General features: G+C 41.3%; 1 protein-coding gene across 1 annotated transcript in view; it reads left to right on the forward strand.

The window, feature by feature from the left end:
- Positions 1-14220, forward strand: part of LOC307090604 (protocadherin-15-like) — a gene marked incomplete at its 3' end in the record, with an annotated part of 172862 nt that overhangs the window by 115100 nt on the left and 43542 nt on the right. The window contains 3 exon segments of the mRNA XM_079757338.1: positions 1767-1883; positions 2325-2465; positions 3855-3967. Coding sequence (XP_079613464.1) covers positions 1767-1883; positions 2325-2465; positions 3855-3967 — 371 coding nt within the window.

A 14220-nucleotide genomic window follows, 5' to 3' on the forward strand; every position in this document is an offset into this window, starting at 1 on the left:
TATTTCCATTGCTGCTCACTGTTTAATATATTAGACAGCCTTAGGAAGGCATAAAACCACATTAATTATTCAAAACGTCAAGGCACTTGAGCCGTCTACCTGACAAAACAAATTGATTTAACAGGAACCAGGGAGTGTGTGTGTGTGTGTGTGTGTGTGTGTGTGTGTGTGTGTGTGTGTGTGTGTGTGTGTGTGTGTGTGTGTGTACATATGTGCATGCACGTTCTTGGGTATGGGCATAAACAAAACCTGCAATAAAAGACAATAGCAATGCAACAAAAACAAGGGATAAAATGAAATATAATAGCTAACAAGGAGGTTATGAAGGCAATAAGAGCAGTGATGAAGCAACACACTCAGGCCTCTCTAGACATGGCCTGTAGCTCTTCCTGCAAGGTAATTATGGTGTGTAATGGGGTCTTAAAGGCCCACTGTGTGTGATTTAGACACCGTGTTGGTGCTGCAGGTACTACACAGGATGTTTGTGTTCTTATCGAGCCCCAGTGTGATGATGTTAACTATAAGGCATATGCCTGGGTTCAATATGGAATGTATATTATAAACCAGCTTCTAAACCACATTTTCAACCAGATTCTGAACTGGCTTCTGAACCAGCTTATGAACCATATCTATACAATCCTTTAAACGACTCTCGATACCGGCTTCTAAAGGTGGCTGTGAAGCAGATTGCACACCAGACGCACCACTAGTTATTTTAATTTTTAAGCTTATTTTCTACTAGAAAATGCATTTCCTGCAGAAAGTGCAATGACTGCTTTAGTGCAAAGTGAGGTTAAAAATATGTATGAATAAAGCCACATGGTTTAAAACGTAAAGAAAGTGTCTTTATGTTCAAAAGTCTGAATGGAGTAAAAAATGTAAACATGCACTACATTTAAAAAATGTCAAATGGTTGGAAGCAAATAAAGTGAAGAGTTAAACAAATAGCTAAAGTGAGAAAGTTTGATTACATTTGAGATAAAATAGAGAATAGCTGAGCTGTTCTGATAAAGTTGGAAACGGTTGATTCAAGTCGGTGTGTCAAGTAGGGAATATGTTTTGAACTTGGTTCAGAGTTTTTCCTGGATCAAACTGAGGCAAAGGAAGTAATTTGTGCCCAGTCCTTTGCACTCAGCCCTTCTCTAGGAACACACTAATCATTAGAAACATGCACCAGCCAATACTTTCTCTCCATAAATTACCTGTTTTCTTTGAGAAGATTTTCTTTTAATTTGCCAAACACACTGATGATTATCCGGGAACCATGGTTTTAATCTGTTCATGCTTGTTGTTTGCCATGCTGTGTTTTCGGCTGCCATATCGTTTTTCTGATCTGAAAGCAACAAGGTCGGTCGGTCTCACTAAAGCTTTTTAAAAAGGAGATGTGGTTTAGGTGTTATTATGTTGAATTGAAATGACATGCCTGAGTCCAGCAGCTTGATCCAATTATCTTCTTCACAACGGCACCGCTCTTAACCATCTTCCTAAAAAGCATCTCCTAAAGCATCTTCTAACCAGTTTCTATATGTTTTCAAAATCTATTTCTAAACCCGTTTCTTCTCCGTCTTCTGAAGATGGGGCTTTGATGTTTTTTGATCAGCAGAGAATTCATACTATCTTTTATAGCAAATGGACCGAAATCAAATGTTCTCGCCAGTAATTCCCCTCATTTAGTTCTGGTCATGGCTAAATTATCACGTGTGTGTGTGTGTCTGTGTGTGTGTGTGTGTGTGTGTGTGTGTGTGGGTGTGTGTGGGTTTCAAAAGGACATGAACGACTTCCCTCCAGTGTTCAGCCGGTCAGCGTACCGCGGCATGGTCGCCCCCAACGCTGTAAAGGGAACCATCGTTACCACGGTGACGGCCACTGACTCTGACCCTTCGGTAAAAACCCTTTTCTTTCTGTTCTACCCTGTTATTTTTTATTCAGATTATTTTTATTGTGTCCATTTCTAGTGTATTCACCAACTTTTCATTAGTCAATATAATTATTTGTGAAATTCAGTTTTTTAAATAGGGCATCATTTTTAAGCAGTTTTTTTTTTTTGAACCAAGGAAATAAGCAGATGAAGGAAATGGAAAGGTAGTTTGTGAGTGATTCGCTCAACGGGCGAGCGAGTTAGTATGCAAGTATGTCAGTTAGTTAGTTGGTTAGTTAGTGAGCCAGCATCCGTCTCTAAAACTGCACCTCTCTATCACAACGTACGATTTTATCCAAAAAGAAACTCACCATATGAAGAGCTCCACCTCTGCTCCACAGGTCTATCTTACGCTGATAAACGTTGTCCCTTGGGTGCTAAACAGTGCCCCCTGTCGTCTGTCCAGGGTACTCCTGCGGGGATGGTGCGCTACAGGGTAGATCAGCAGGCTCATCTCTACTCCTCCAGTATCTTCGACGTGGAGGAGACCACTGGAAACGTGGTGACCAGAGTCAACCTCAACGAAGAGCCGAATCTCAAGTTCAGCGTGAGTATGCAAACCCAAATCTGAGCCAAAGTAATAGTGTGAGTAGAGCAGTTTACGATTGGGTGGTCCCTCATTATTTTTGGCCGTCACCACATTTTTTGTTCTCAAAACGTTGATGAAGATGATGAAGGTCCTGTCCCCGAGGTTCTGACCCAAAGGGCCTGACCCCAAGGCCCTGACCCCTAGGTTGATAGGGGATTTTTGTTACAAGTCTCAATGTGAATCATTTTTTATTCTTCTTCTGGGGTGTGTCCTTAGACCTTTAGCGCTGTTGAGGCGAGCCAAAGATCAAGACCATTAGACCACGTTTGTTTGGGGGCCGGTGTTTGGGGCAACTAGTTAACATGTGTTCCACAGTTTGTAGCGGGTCTTCACACTCGCATTGGGCACTGTCCAAGATGCCGACTTCAGCATCCCCGTTCTTCCGGCGATTTGGATTCGCCCTGCAGAAGGGTCTGGAGAAGAGCAATGCATTTCTTGTTGCTTCCGATACGCTTTTGCGGGAGCCAATCACCGAGATGGCTTCCCCCCCTGGCGCGCTATCGGCTGGTTTAACACAGGGATGACAGGGAATCGACGGCAAGCAGCCAATAGCGTACAGAGTCAGCTGAACTAGGCCCATTGATCACGCCTCTTGTGCTGAAGAAAATTACAGCAGCCTCCCCAGACCAACGTGCAATCTATTATTGATCTTGGTCTGGCAATAGCAAGGCTAGTCGGCTGGAGTTGTGCGGAGAAGCAATTTTTTTTGAGGAATCCCTATTGATTGGGAACCTGCGTCCAAAAGCACTAAAACGGGGATCTTACTTATTTCTCTTTGTTGTTTTTCTTGCCAGAGCTCAGGGAACCGATCTCACAATAGTGCAATGGCCGTGGAATATTTTCTTCTCCCTTTTTGTTTTATCTTTTTTGTGTTTTTTGTTCACGTCTGTCCTGTCAGGTTGGTCTATTTGGTTTGGTTTGCCCGTGTTCTGTCCTCGTACCTGCCTACGGAGTGGCACCGCCACGCCAAAGGTGGGGGAATACGGGGAGCCACGGCAACAGAAAGCCGCTAAACTTCTGCCATTCGTTCGCATTTTCTTGGTTTGGGTAACATTTTCGCCCTGACTGTTTGCCGTGCACATGAGTTTTTTCAGCGCACAGGGATTCATTTTTGAATTGTCCTTGTTAGCAAGAGTTTGGAAAATACCCCAGTGCCTATTAAAGTGTGAGTTTGTCGTGTTGAGAGGACTATTGGGAGGTTAATTTATTGCTTTCATTCTCAGAAACAAGCAGTGAATGGATCGTTTGATTGTGGCAATTTCCCTGGAGCCATTTTTGCAAGTCAACCAAATAAGGTATCAAGTGCTTGCTAACTGTGTTTGCTGACACCGGCTGCTTGATTGACAGTTGGTGGTGGTTGCCTATGACGATGGCGAGCCTGTGAAGGAGAACAGGACCCTAGTGGAGGTGACGGTGTTGCAGCCGTCCGCAATCCCAGTCTTCACCCAGGAAGAGTACAGGTACACACTCATACGCACACACGGACACAGAAGCACGCACGTGCACAGACACACACTGACACACACACACACACACACACACGCTTATGCGCGCACACACACATGCTCACACACACACAGACACACACACATATGCACGCACACACACACACACACATGCGCTCTCACACACACACACACACAAGCGCAAAGACACTCACAGACACACAGACACATGCGCACACATGCGCACACACACACACACGAAAACATGTGCATGCACACAAACACACACACAAACATACACACACGCACACACATGTGAGTGCACACAAACACGCGCAAACACCCACAGACACACACACGCACACACACTCACAGACACTGACACACAGACATACACACACCCTGTCAAACATATTTTTGCCTGAGGGAAGATGCATATTCATGTTTTGTATGCCGTGCTGGAGATGATGAATGGCATACCATATTGTTGCCAGACATATCTTTTATCTTCTCAGGGTTATGCTCCAGAAAAAATATATGATAATACACTCCAAACTAAGTTCTAAGATAAAGATGCAGTGCATATTTAGTCCTTCAATGAAGTTGCGCTTTTGTGGAGGAAATATCTGAACAGTGAGACACAAAAGGCCATTTAACAGCTTTTTACTGATTTAGGAACTTAGACTAGCTTAAACTAGCTTAATGATGGCATACAATGGATGGCAGCTTGTGATGCCAGTGTTTAAAGAAAAACCAAACACAATCACCCCCTCAAAAATGCCTACTTCTGGCAATATCCGGGAGAAACATATTTAATCATTTCGTAAACTGCAGCCACAATTTAACTTGCTTATGTTTGTACAGACGCAGGGAGAATCCAAGTGATTAGGAAATCGTTCTAAATTGTCACCTCTTAAATGTCAAGTAGAGCCAATACGTTTTTTTAAGATCTAGCATAGTGAAACTTTGTGAAAGGTGTACGATGTTACACTTGACTACATATTTTGTAGTTGGCTAGCAGTTACATTTACATTTAGGGGATTTTGCTGACGCTTCCAAAGCGACTTACAATCATTCATTCACACACCGACGGCGGAGTCAACCACGCAGGGCGACAGCCAGCTCGTCGGGAGTCAGGGTGAGGTCTCTTGATCAGGGACACCTCGACACTCTAGCTAGGAGGAGCCGGAGATCGAACAAGCAACCTTCTGGTTACCAGTTAACCCACTCTACCTGCTTAGCTAATGCTGCCCCACAAGTTGGTACCCATTTTGACAAACTGTTGGCTGTTGTGATGCGAATGATAAAGTGTTATTCTGAAGAAGTGCTCTGGCTGTGATGTTCGATTGTATGAGCACTGGCTGGATATCTTGGTTATCTGTCCGGTAATCCAATGGATCTAGAAGTTTGACTAGCCTATAACCAAACGTATATACTTCACAGCATCTATGAGTTGGAGTTACGCAGTATTTTCTTGTTACGGAGATAATCGTTCAGCGGAAATCTCATTGGAGAGCGGCTAGATGGTGCTTCAGAAGACGATAGATGGATGTATTTCTATAGTGGCCAGTCTGGGACACGACAAAGAAACTGATTGTGAGAATGGGAAAATGACTGTTCTACATGGAGAGCACTCTTCTGGTGGGGATGGCTGGCATTGAGATCCACGCAGTTGTCGGGTGGTAAGTTAGGTTTTATAATTATGTCATAAATACTGAGGATATGAAATCAGACAGACAATCAGTGTCTTGGTCCCCATAGGAAAATGAATACTATGTTGAAGTATTATGTATAGTGGTTAATGAACACAGTTGGTAAAACAGATTAAGGTACAGTATAGATGTAGCCTACATATAAAAGAGTACACCTAAGCATCCACTTGGTATTGAACATTTTGTCAAGAGATCCAACCGAATCCTCTGCATGCGGTTGGATGCAGAGGATTCGGTAGGGACTTTCTGTTGAGCGCACCCCAAATGAAGAACATGATTCTACATTGCAGGAGCTTAGATGACCTGAGACTTCTGTACGGGAAGAGTTTCAAGCCTCTTCTTGGAAACCAGTCAGTGATCCCCAGTGGAGGAGAAAATAAGTCTGTAGCACTTTAAACATTAGTAAAGCAGTGGTAAATGAAGTGAATTACTCATTTATGAAGCACATAAATATTCATTAGTGAGCTGTTCATAATCATTTGGAAATTATTATTAAATGATTTGATAGATAATTAATTATGCTCTATAAACACTTTATAATGCTGCAATTCAGAAGGTAGGTAGAAGGTATTAGTTAAGCATTTTGTCTAAGTTTATCTAAAGTAGTAGTTGCAGGTTTTTTCAAGTAGGTACCCATTCCCCATGCAACGTGTGCTTACACATCCCAACCCCATGATTTGCTGAAACTATTTGAAACGAAAGAAGGTAAAATGCGCCACTCACACAGATCTGAGCTTGCTGCTAGCTTGTCTGCAATCAGTAATAACATGTTAATTTAAAGTCACATTTGGGATGGTCTCTGGTGAATCACAGAGTCTGTTGAAAGACTAAATCTGACAAGGGTTGAGAGAGCTGGAAAGTAAAGACACAACATCTAATAAAGAGAGAGAGAGAGAGAGAGAGAGAGAAGACACATTTAATTGAGTGAGAGTGAATATAAAAAATAATAATCTTCAGAAAGTAGTGCTTGAAAAAATGAATAATGAAAGAAAATGCACATAAATTAAATGTCGATTAAATGTTAGACTGCATAGAATTAACATGATTAATTCTTTAAAAGAAAAGTGGCCGTTGAGAGAAAAGCGCAACGAACGGCAGAGCACCAAAGTCAAGCCGGCCACTTTTCATCAACCAATGAAAAGAGGGACAAGGCCAGGATAGGTTGGGACAAGAACAGAGATGTTAGGCTAGATAGCGGCTACCGGCTATTGGATAGATTCACGTCTGACCTGAAACCTCCACCGGTGTCCAGTCAGCCAATCAGGCGAAAGCATACCTGGAAGAGTACCCTATGACCTCATAAAAACATGTGTGTCTGTGCGTACACAAATGAAAGTGTGCATTTATGTGAGCGTGTTTTTCTGTGTGTATGTGAATGAATGTGCAGATGTGTGTGTGAGTGTGTTTGTTTGTGTTTTCATTCATCGGAAAATATCTTGGAACATATATTCTCTTCTGGTGTGTGTGATATGCAGCTTTACTTCGGGGTCCTACCAAATCCATAGGAAGCTAAATGTATTTGTTTGTTTTATTTGTTATTTTTTGGTTTGCTACGTCCCCTTTGGTCGAACCAGAGGTAAATGAGGACGCTCTGCCTCATATGGATACAAATCACTTTCGGTACACATGTACCACCTAGACGTGTTGCAAAACTACCTGCAAAAAACCCCAGAGCTGAGACTTGCAGGAGCAGTTTCGAGCAGTTGTAACGATGGACTTGTGCTCGCTCATCAAAATGCTGAATCAACATAGCGTTCTATACCATTTTATTTGCGAGGAAATTGTTCACAGATGTGCAACTTCTGATGCATTAGTTCACATTTGGGTTACGAATGCACACATTTTGGGCATGTTCTCAGATTATGAAACACGGGTGTGCGAATGTGTTTTACACCAACTGCGCTGCAATGATTGTAGCAAAAGTGTCAATTGCATGACTCTATGAAATTGTGATGCACAGGATAGGATTTGTGCACCTGTAACACAGACTTGTGAACTCGTAGACCCTATTTAGTGTTAACAATGGTAAAAAAAATATTTACGACTTCAAATATACTGTTACACATTTGTGACTTTAGAGTACACATGCAAAATAAATATTTGAGACTTCAAATTTACTGTTAACACATTTGTGACTTTAGTGTACGCATACAAAATCTGCAGTTACAGGTGCTAAAGACTTTTGCTACAATAATATCTTCATAAAGAAGGGACCAAAAGGAAGCTGCCAAACAAATTAAACAAGTATAATAAAACTAGGCCTCAATATTCATCAACTCTGCAACCAAAAATCAAACAACGAAAGGCCTACTCTGCTCATATAAAAAAAAGGGTGGTTCAGGAAAAATACAAGGGTGCCTACAACCAACTCACCTAGTGTGTTTAACAAAGAAGTAACTACTTGAATGCATTTGTAGGGTAGCTTCCTACCCCCCACCAAGTACCATTTACAAATTTAACTAAGGCTGACAAAACACAAAGGAAGGGCTGAGGCAGCAGCCAGCATGCCAGCGGGGATCAGAGAGAGAGGAGAGAGCGCTCGCAGGAGTTCTTCTTCTCCTTTTCTTTTTGTTTTTTGGCGGGTTGCAACGATAGCTTTCTTGGTGCATACCGCCACCAACTGTATCGGAGGATGTAACAACAGCATTTATGTATTTGTCTATGGTCTAAAATAAATCAATAAATAAATAAGTTGGCAAATAAGGGGGGGGGGGGGTAGTATTTATATTTTAGGCTATATAAAGACTAAATTATTTTAAATAATCCTGTCTCCTTTAAGTATTCAATCACTGCCTTCTGTGTAAGTGATACACCCTCTCCTGCTGTTCCCAGTATGCCAACCAGGAGCGAGATAGTTGCGCAGGTGTGCTACATTTATTGATGGGCCTCACTTCTGATTGACCACAGTAAGGGTTGAGGGAAAACTACTCCAGCTCACCTGTGAAGAAACGGGGGCGGGGGAAACAGACAGGAGTAGAAAAACAGGCACACAGATCCCACGCCTGTAACATTGTTTTTGGTAAATTGCTTAGGCAATGGCAAAGAGACATTGATGGATATATTTAGATGGATAGAGGGAGAGTGAGATAGATAGGGCGATTTATATATATAGAGAGAGGGAATAATGACACTGTTTGCGTGACACTCTAAAGTGTGTGTGTGTGTGTGTGTGTGAGAGAGAGTGTTTTTCAAGAGTATAAACTATTCATTAATTAATAGGAGTCGTAATAACATGGTGATGTCTGCATGGCCGGGCTGAAATTAATTACCCAGACTTCAGCAGCACACAAGAGCATGGCTGCCAGTGGTGGTAGTGGTGGTGGGTTTTAAACACTGGCTAATGCGTGTAAATGATTTCCTCTGCGGTCCCCTGGCAACCGGCGAGGGGGGGGGGGGGGGGGGGGGGGTGAGACGAATTACCAGTATTGATTCAGACAGAAGAGACCAAACGGGGGATTTGTCAAAAGTTGGTTTTACTTTGTGCCTGAGATATTGCCGTTGGGAGTGTCTGGTTAATGGATGATAGCGATGGGAGCAGTTAGTTACATCTGTAAAGTACAGGTATTAATTAGTGGGCGTTGAAGTAGATTAAACGGCAAATCCTCATTTTTTAACAGATTTTACACTAAGGGTGACAGACAGCTTGAGAGACTGTGTGAAACATCACTGAGGAGACTCATGTCAGTACACAAATACACAAAGTGGATGGATAAAGAACATGTATATTTTAGAATGAGGAGGTCATTTAAGAATTACCTTTTAATCAAATGTATCGCAGCACTTAACTGCAACTTCTATAATAATAAAGCAGTAGTAAAAAGTGAATTCTGCATTTACGATAATTTTAGAAAATATTAACTACGAAGCATAAATTTATGATTTACAAACTATATCAATTTGTTAATAATGCTTTATAAACCCTTAATAATGCCATTCATGATTAGTCCCGGTAGTGAAAGCATTAGTTTAGCATTTTGTATGAGCTTATCTAAATTGAGCTCAAACTAAATCTATGCCTTTCTAAGTATGTGTAAATTACATATAAAGTGATTGATCGCTCAGGTAGTTATAAAGGACTACTGAAGACCTTTTAATAAGTTCAATGTTTGCTTCTACTTTATTCATGCTTCATAGTTGCAGTTATTCTAAAGTGCAACCGGATGTATTCCTGAACTGGCATAAGGACGTTTATCAGGAATCTCTGCCTTTGAACATTAAGGAGGCCCACTCAAAATGCTAACGTAGGTGTGATGATTAACGAATACCATCTACAGGCTTAAAATCATTCATTCAGGAACATTTTGTACTTTGCGTAATCCGCATTCAAAAATAATCAACTAGGTGTATGTGTGTCTGTGTTTTTGTGTGTGTGTATATGTGTGTGTTATTTGTTTTTTTCTTCCTTTTAATATGATCAATCCAAAGCAGATGTTTGAATTTGTTTTCCGATATCAGCAGCTAACAGCTTACAAAATCTAGTAAACGTTAACTTCAAAATGATACAGGTTTCCATGCTTTACAATCGATCAGTCCTGTATGGCCCCAGAGCACTAGAATCAGAACACTGAATTCAAGGTTATACTGAAATGTATATTATTACAGAGAGAGAGAGACGAAGATGAGCAAAAGGTGAGATAAAAACGAAGATGAGCGAGAAATGGAGGGGAAAGAGTGGGAAAGGGAAGGAAGGATTAAGAAATGGAAGGATAGAAAATAAAGTGTCAGAGAGAGAAAGATAAAGAGTGTATGAGATAGAAATAGATGAGCAAGAGTGGTGAAAGAGACGAAGAAGAGGAATATAATACACAGAGGGAGGGAAAGAGGAGAGTTATGAGATAGAGAGAGATAAGTGAGAGGGCCAGAGAGAGGGATGATGGGGGAAGCAGTTTAAATCGCAATGATGAAACAGAGAGTGACTTATACAGGAGAAGAGTGGAAACAGAAGATTAAGATTAAGTGCAGAGAAAAACACACACACACACACAAACACACAGGAATATTTTTGACCACATATTTTAATAAAGTTATGGTTTAGATGTTTAGATGTATAAATCTCAAGATGGAAATGTGTTGAAATTCATGATTTCAATCATTTCCCTCCACCCCGACAGGTGGGGTATGTTTGAGTGAGTCTGTTTGTCTGTGTGTGTGTGTGTGTGTGTGTGTGTGTGTGTGTGTGTGTGTGTGTGTGTGTGTGTGTGTGTGTGTGCGTGTGTGCGTGTGTGCGTGTGTGTGTGTGTGTGTTACATAGTTTAAACAAGATGATGTTTTTCAAAATTGTCCTCATTTTTATCCCAATCTACTTTGATCTCCAATCCTTTTCTAACAGATAGAAGCAACTTTCACATTTCATTTAAATAATCAATTAAATTATAAGAAATATATAGTCTTATGAAACTATACAGTGCTTTATAGTTGTAAAAATGTAATTTTTATCCTTGACAGAATTTTCTGTTCAATTTTAAAATAGACAAATGTGTTAGCGTTTAGATTCTGTTGATTTATGACTACCAAATAAAGCTGTAATATTATTGGATGAGATTGGAAAGGTTTACGTAAACCAGGTCAAAGTAGAAATTGTTTTTCAATTTTGAATGCAGAAGAGAAGCGAATCTGAGATGTCTGCTAGCGCCAATGCTAGGTTGGGCGTTAACACTCAACTCAACCTGTTTTAGGGTGATGTAATCAAGATACAAGAGTTTTTATTTGAGTGTAGTGTTTAGGAAAAGCCATCCATCAGATATAAGGGAATGCAATGCACTTTGAGAGTTTCTGTTTAGAGTAACTGGGCCTGGCTCTTTATGAGATTTTAGACGGCTCCCGGCAAATTTCAACCAATTAGTGCAATGTTTTCTGTGATTGGTGTGGGGAATATTGCCTATCAATCATAGCTGTTTGAAATGCAACACTTCTCAATGGTGGAGAGCCTCCACTCTTTCCTGCTCTCTCTGTTTAAGACTCACCCACAATTTCTCTTTATTTCCAAGTCTTGCGAGTGTGACATAGAAATGATAATACATCACACGACAAACAGACACAAACACACACACACACACACACACACACACACACACACACACACACCACACACACAAGCACACACAAACCCAAATACACATACACATAAACATACACATACACATGCACACGCATACACACACACACACACACACACACACACACACACACACAGAGACAAACTCTCTACTTGCCTAGTAATGAATGGCAGGCGATATGGCTTGTAGGGAATGTGTAGGTTAATGTCTATGCCGATATGGATGTTGGGTTTTGTACATGATAATTAGATAAAATAATGTAATGTAATTGAAAAGATTCAAGCAAATGCTATCCGTTTGTTAGAATGTATAAAACTGTCAGAGCCGTCTGTATTGCAACATTACAGTTAGGTTAATGAGATGGTGAAGGGGGCCACGTGATTGTGCACATCGTGATTGGATTGTCAAGATCCAAGTAAAATCCAGCGTCCCCATCGGCTAATAACAAACAGTGCAAAGTGGCTGTGTACACCACATCGGCATAGACATTAACATATCAATGAATGAAGAGCCGAATCACCCGCCATAATATGAGCGCTCCTTTCATAACGCTGGAAAGTGTGTGTGGGTGTGTGTTTGTCATCAATAATATAAGCTAAGGGAACGTATATAAAGGAACTTGTTGCTGAATGATTGTTGCGGGCTGTGTGTGCATGTGTTTGTCTGTGCATGTGTCTGTGCAAATTTATATTTCTGTTCCAGTGTCGTTTCTTCTTGTTTTTAATTGGTCTCTTTCCTCCCTTCTGAAACATTTTTTGCCAACAGCCTTCCTGCTCACCATGGGTTTAAATAGTCAGTCAATCAATCTGTCCTTTATTCTCTTCATCCATTTGGCCCTGGCTCTCTCCTTCAGTCTGGTGTTGTGTCCATCAGTGGGATTGTGTGCTTGCTGTGTATCTTTTGTGTCTTTAGTTCTCCCGCGGCCTGCCTGCTGATTTGCTTCTCTGTAGATGTCTCAGTGGTTTTTCAAAGTAAAAGTGTCTCTTGTCTCGTTTAACATCAGTCGTCCGGTATATGTCTGTGTATCCGTCTGTCCACCTGTCCATATATCGGCCTGTCCATCTCTCAACATTATCTTGCTTCCCATGTTGTTTTCTGATAGATATTCTTCTATATTCTGATTTCTTCTTCTTGATATTTGTTTATTCCGTTCTTCATCAACATCTCACCTCATCTCACCTCCTTCCACTCTCATCTCCTCTTCTCTCTCTCCCTCTCTCTCTCTCCATCTTGAACCGTCTCTCCCTGCCACCATCAATAACACTCACCCACTCCATTAAACTTTAACACCATCTATGCTGCACTCCCCTTGTTAGCTCTTGTCCAACCGAAAAAATCCCTCTTACCATAAATCCTCTCTCTCTCTCTCTCTCTCTCTCTGTCTCCCACTCACTCTCTCTCTCTCTCTCTCTCCCTCTCTCTCTCTCTCTCTCTTCATCTCTCTCTCCCACTCACTCTCTCTCTCTCTCTCTCTCTCTCTCTCTCCCTCTCTCTCTCTCTCTCTCTTCATCTCTCTCTCCCACTCACTCTCTCTCTCTCTCTCTCCCAAGCAACCTTATAAATAATGCTTATTCCTTTGTGTTTGAAATTTGTTTTGTCACACATGTACCACAGCCGGCAGCGGGTACCGTGTACCTGTGTGTGTGTGTGTGTGTCTAACCTTGGTCACGCAGATGGCAACAGCACAAGACCTACAAGGCGAGCTGCTAGACACAGGGGCGTGCCGCATGAAGCTCTATGATTTGGTTGATTTATTTATTCACATATGATATTTATCTTTGCTTTTCCTTCTTTGGTGTGTGTGTGTGATTGTGATTGTGTGTGTGTGTTTGAGGGGGGGGGGGGGTGGTTGAGATGTTTTCATAGTGCAGACGTTCACAAACATATGAGGGAGGCTGTGAGGATTTAATAAAGGATTAAATTAGAAGAACTAAAAACATCTCCATTGAGAATAATGGGAGGCTATACCAAGCTCAGCCTCAACGCTTCTACAGTTCATCTTCATGAATGTTCTGAAGGATAATGTGTACCTGGTTTACCCAGAATGAACAAGATGGTTCTAATGTATAAATGGTTTTGTTTATTGTATAACTGAACTTATCGAAGGCCTTTAGTGTATCCAATCCTACTTACATAATTGTTGTGGCCAATAATTTAGGCAAACACACACGCGCACACACACACACACACACACACACACACACACACACACATAAACACACACACACACACACATAAACACACACACACACACACACACATAAACACAAACACGTTAACACATGGAAAAAAGTATAAATTCTAAATTCTAAGTTGATGGGCCAATAAGTCCTGTGGTAGGGTGTGTGTGTTCATGAAGGACAAGAAGCACTGCTTCAGAAAACTGCACAGAAGGCTTTCCTCTGCACTGTAGGAGAGAGAACAGAGCAAGAGCCCAGCTCAGTTATTGAATCTGATGGCTGGAGGACTAAGAACCATTTGAGCTCACGCCCATATTTGG

Source organism: Pollachius pollachius, assembly GCF_949987615.1.
Source record: "Pollachius pollachius genome assembly, chromosome: 19".
Classification (NCBI taxonomy): Eukaryota; Metazoa; Chordata; class Actinopteri; order Gadiformes; family Gadidae; genus Pollachius; species Pollachius pollachius.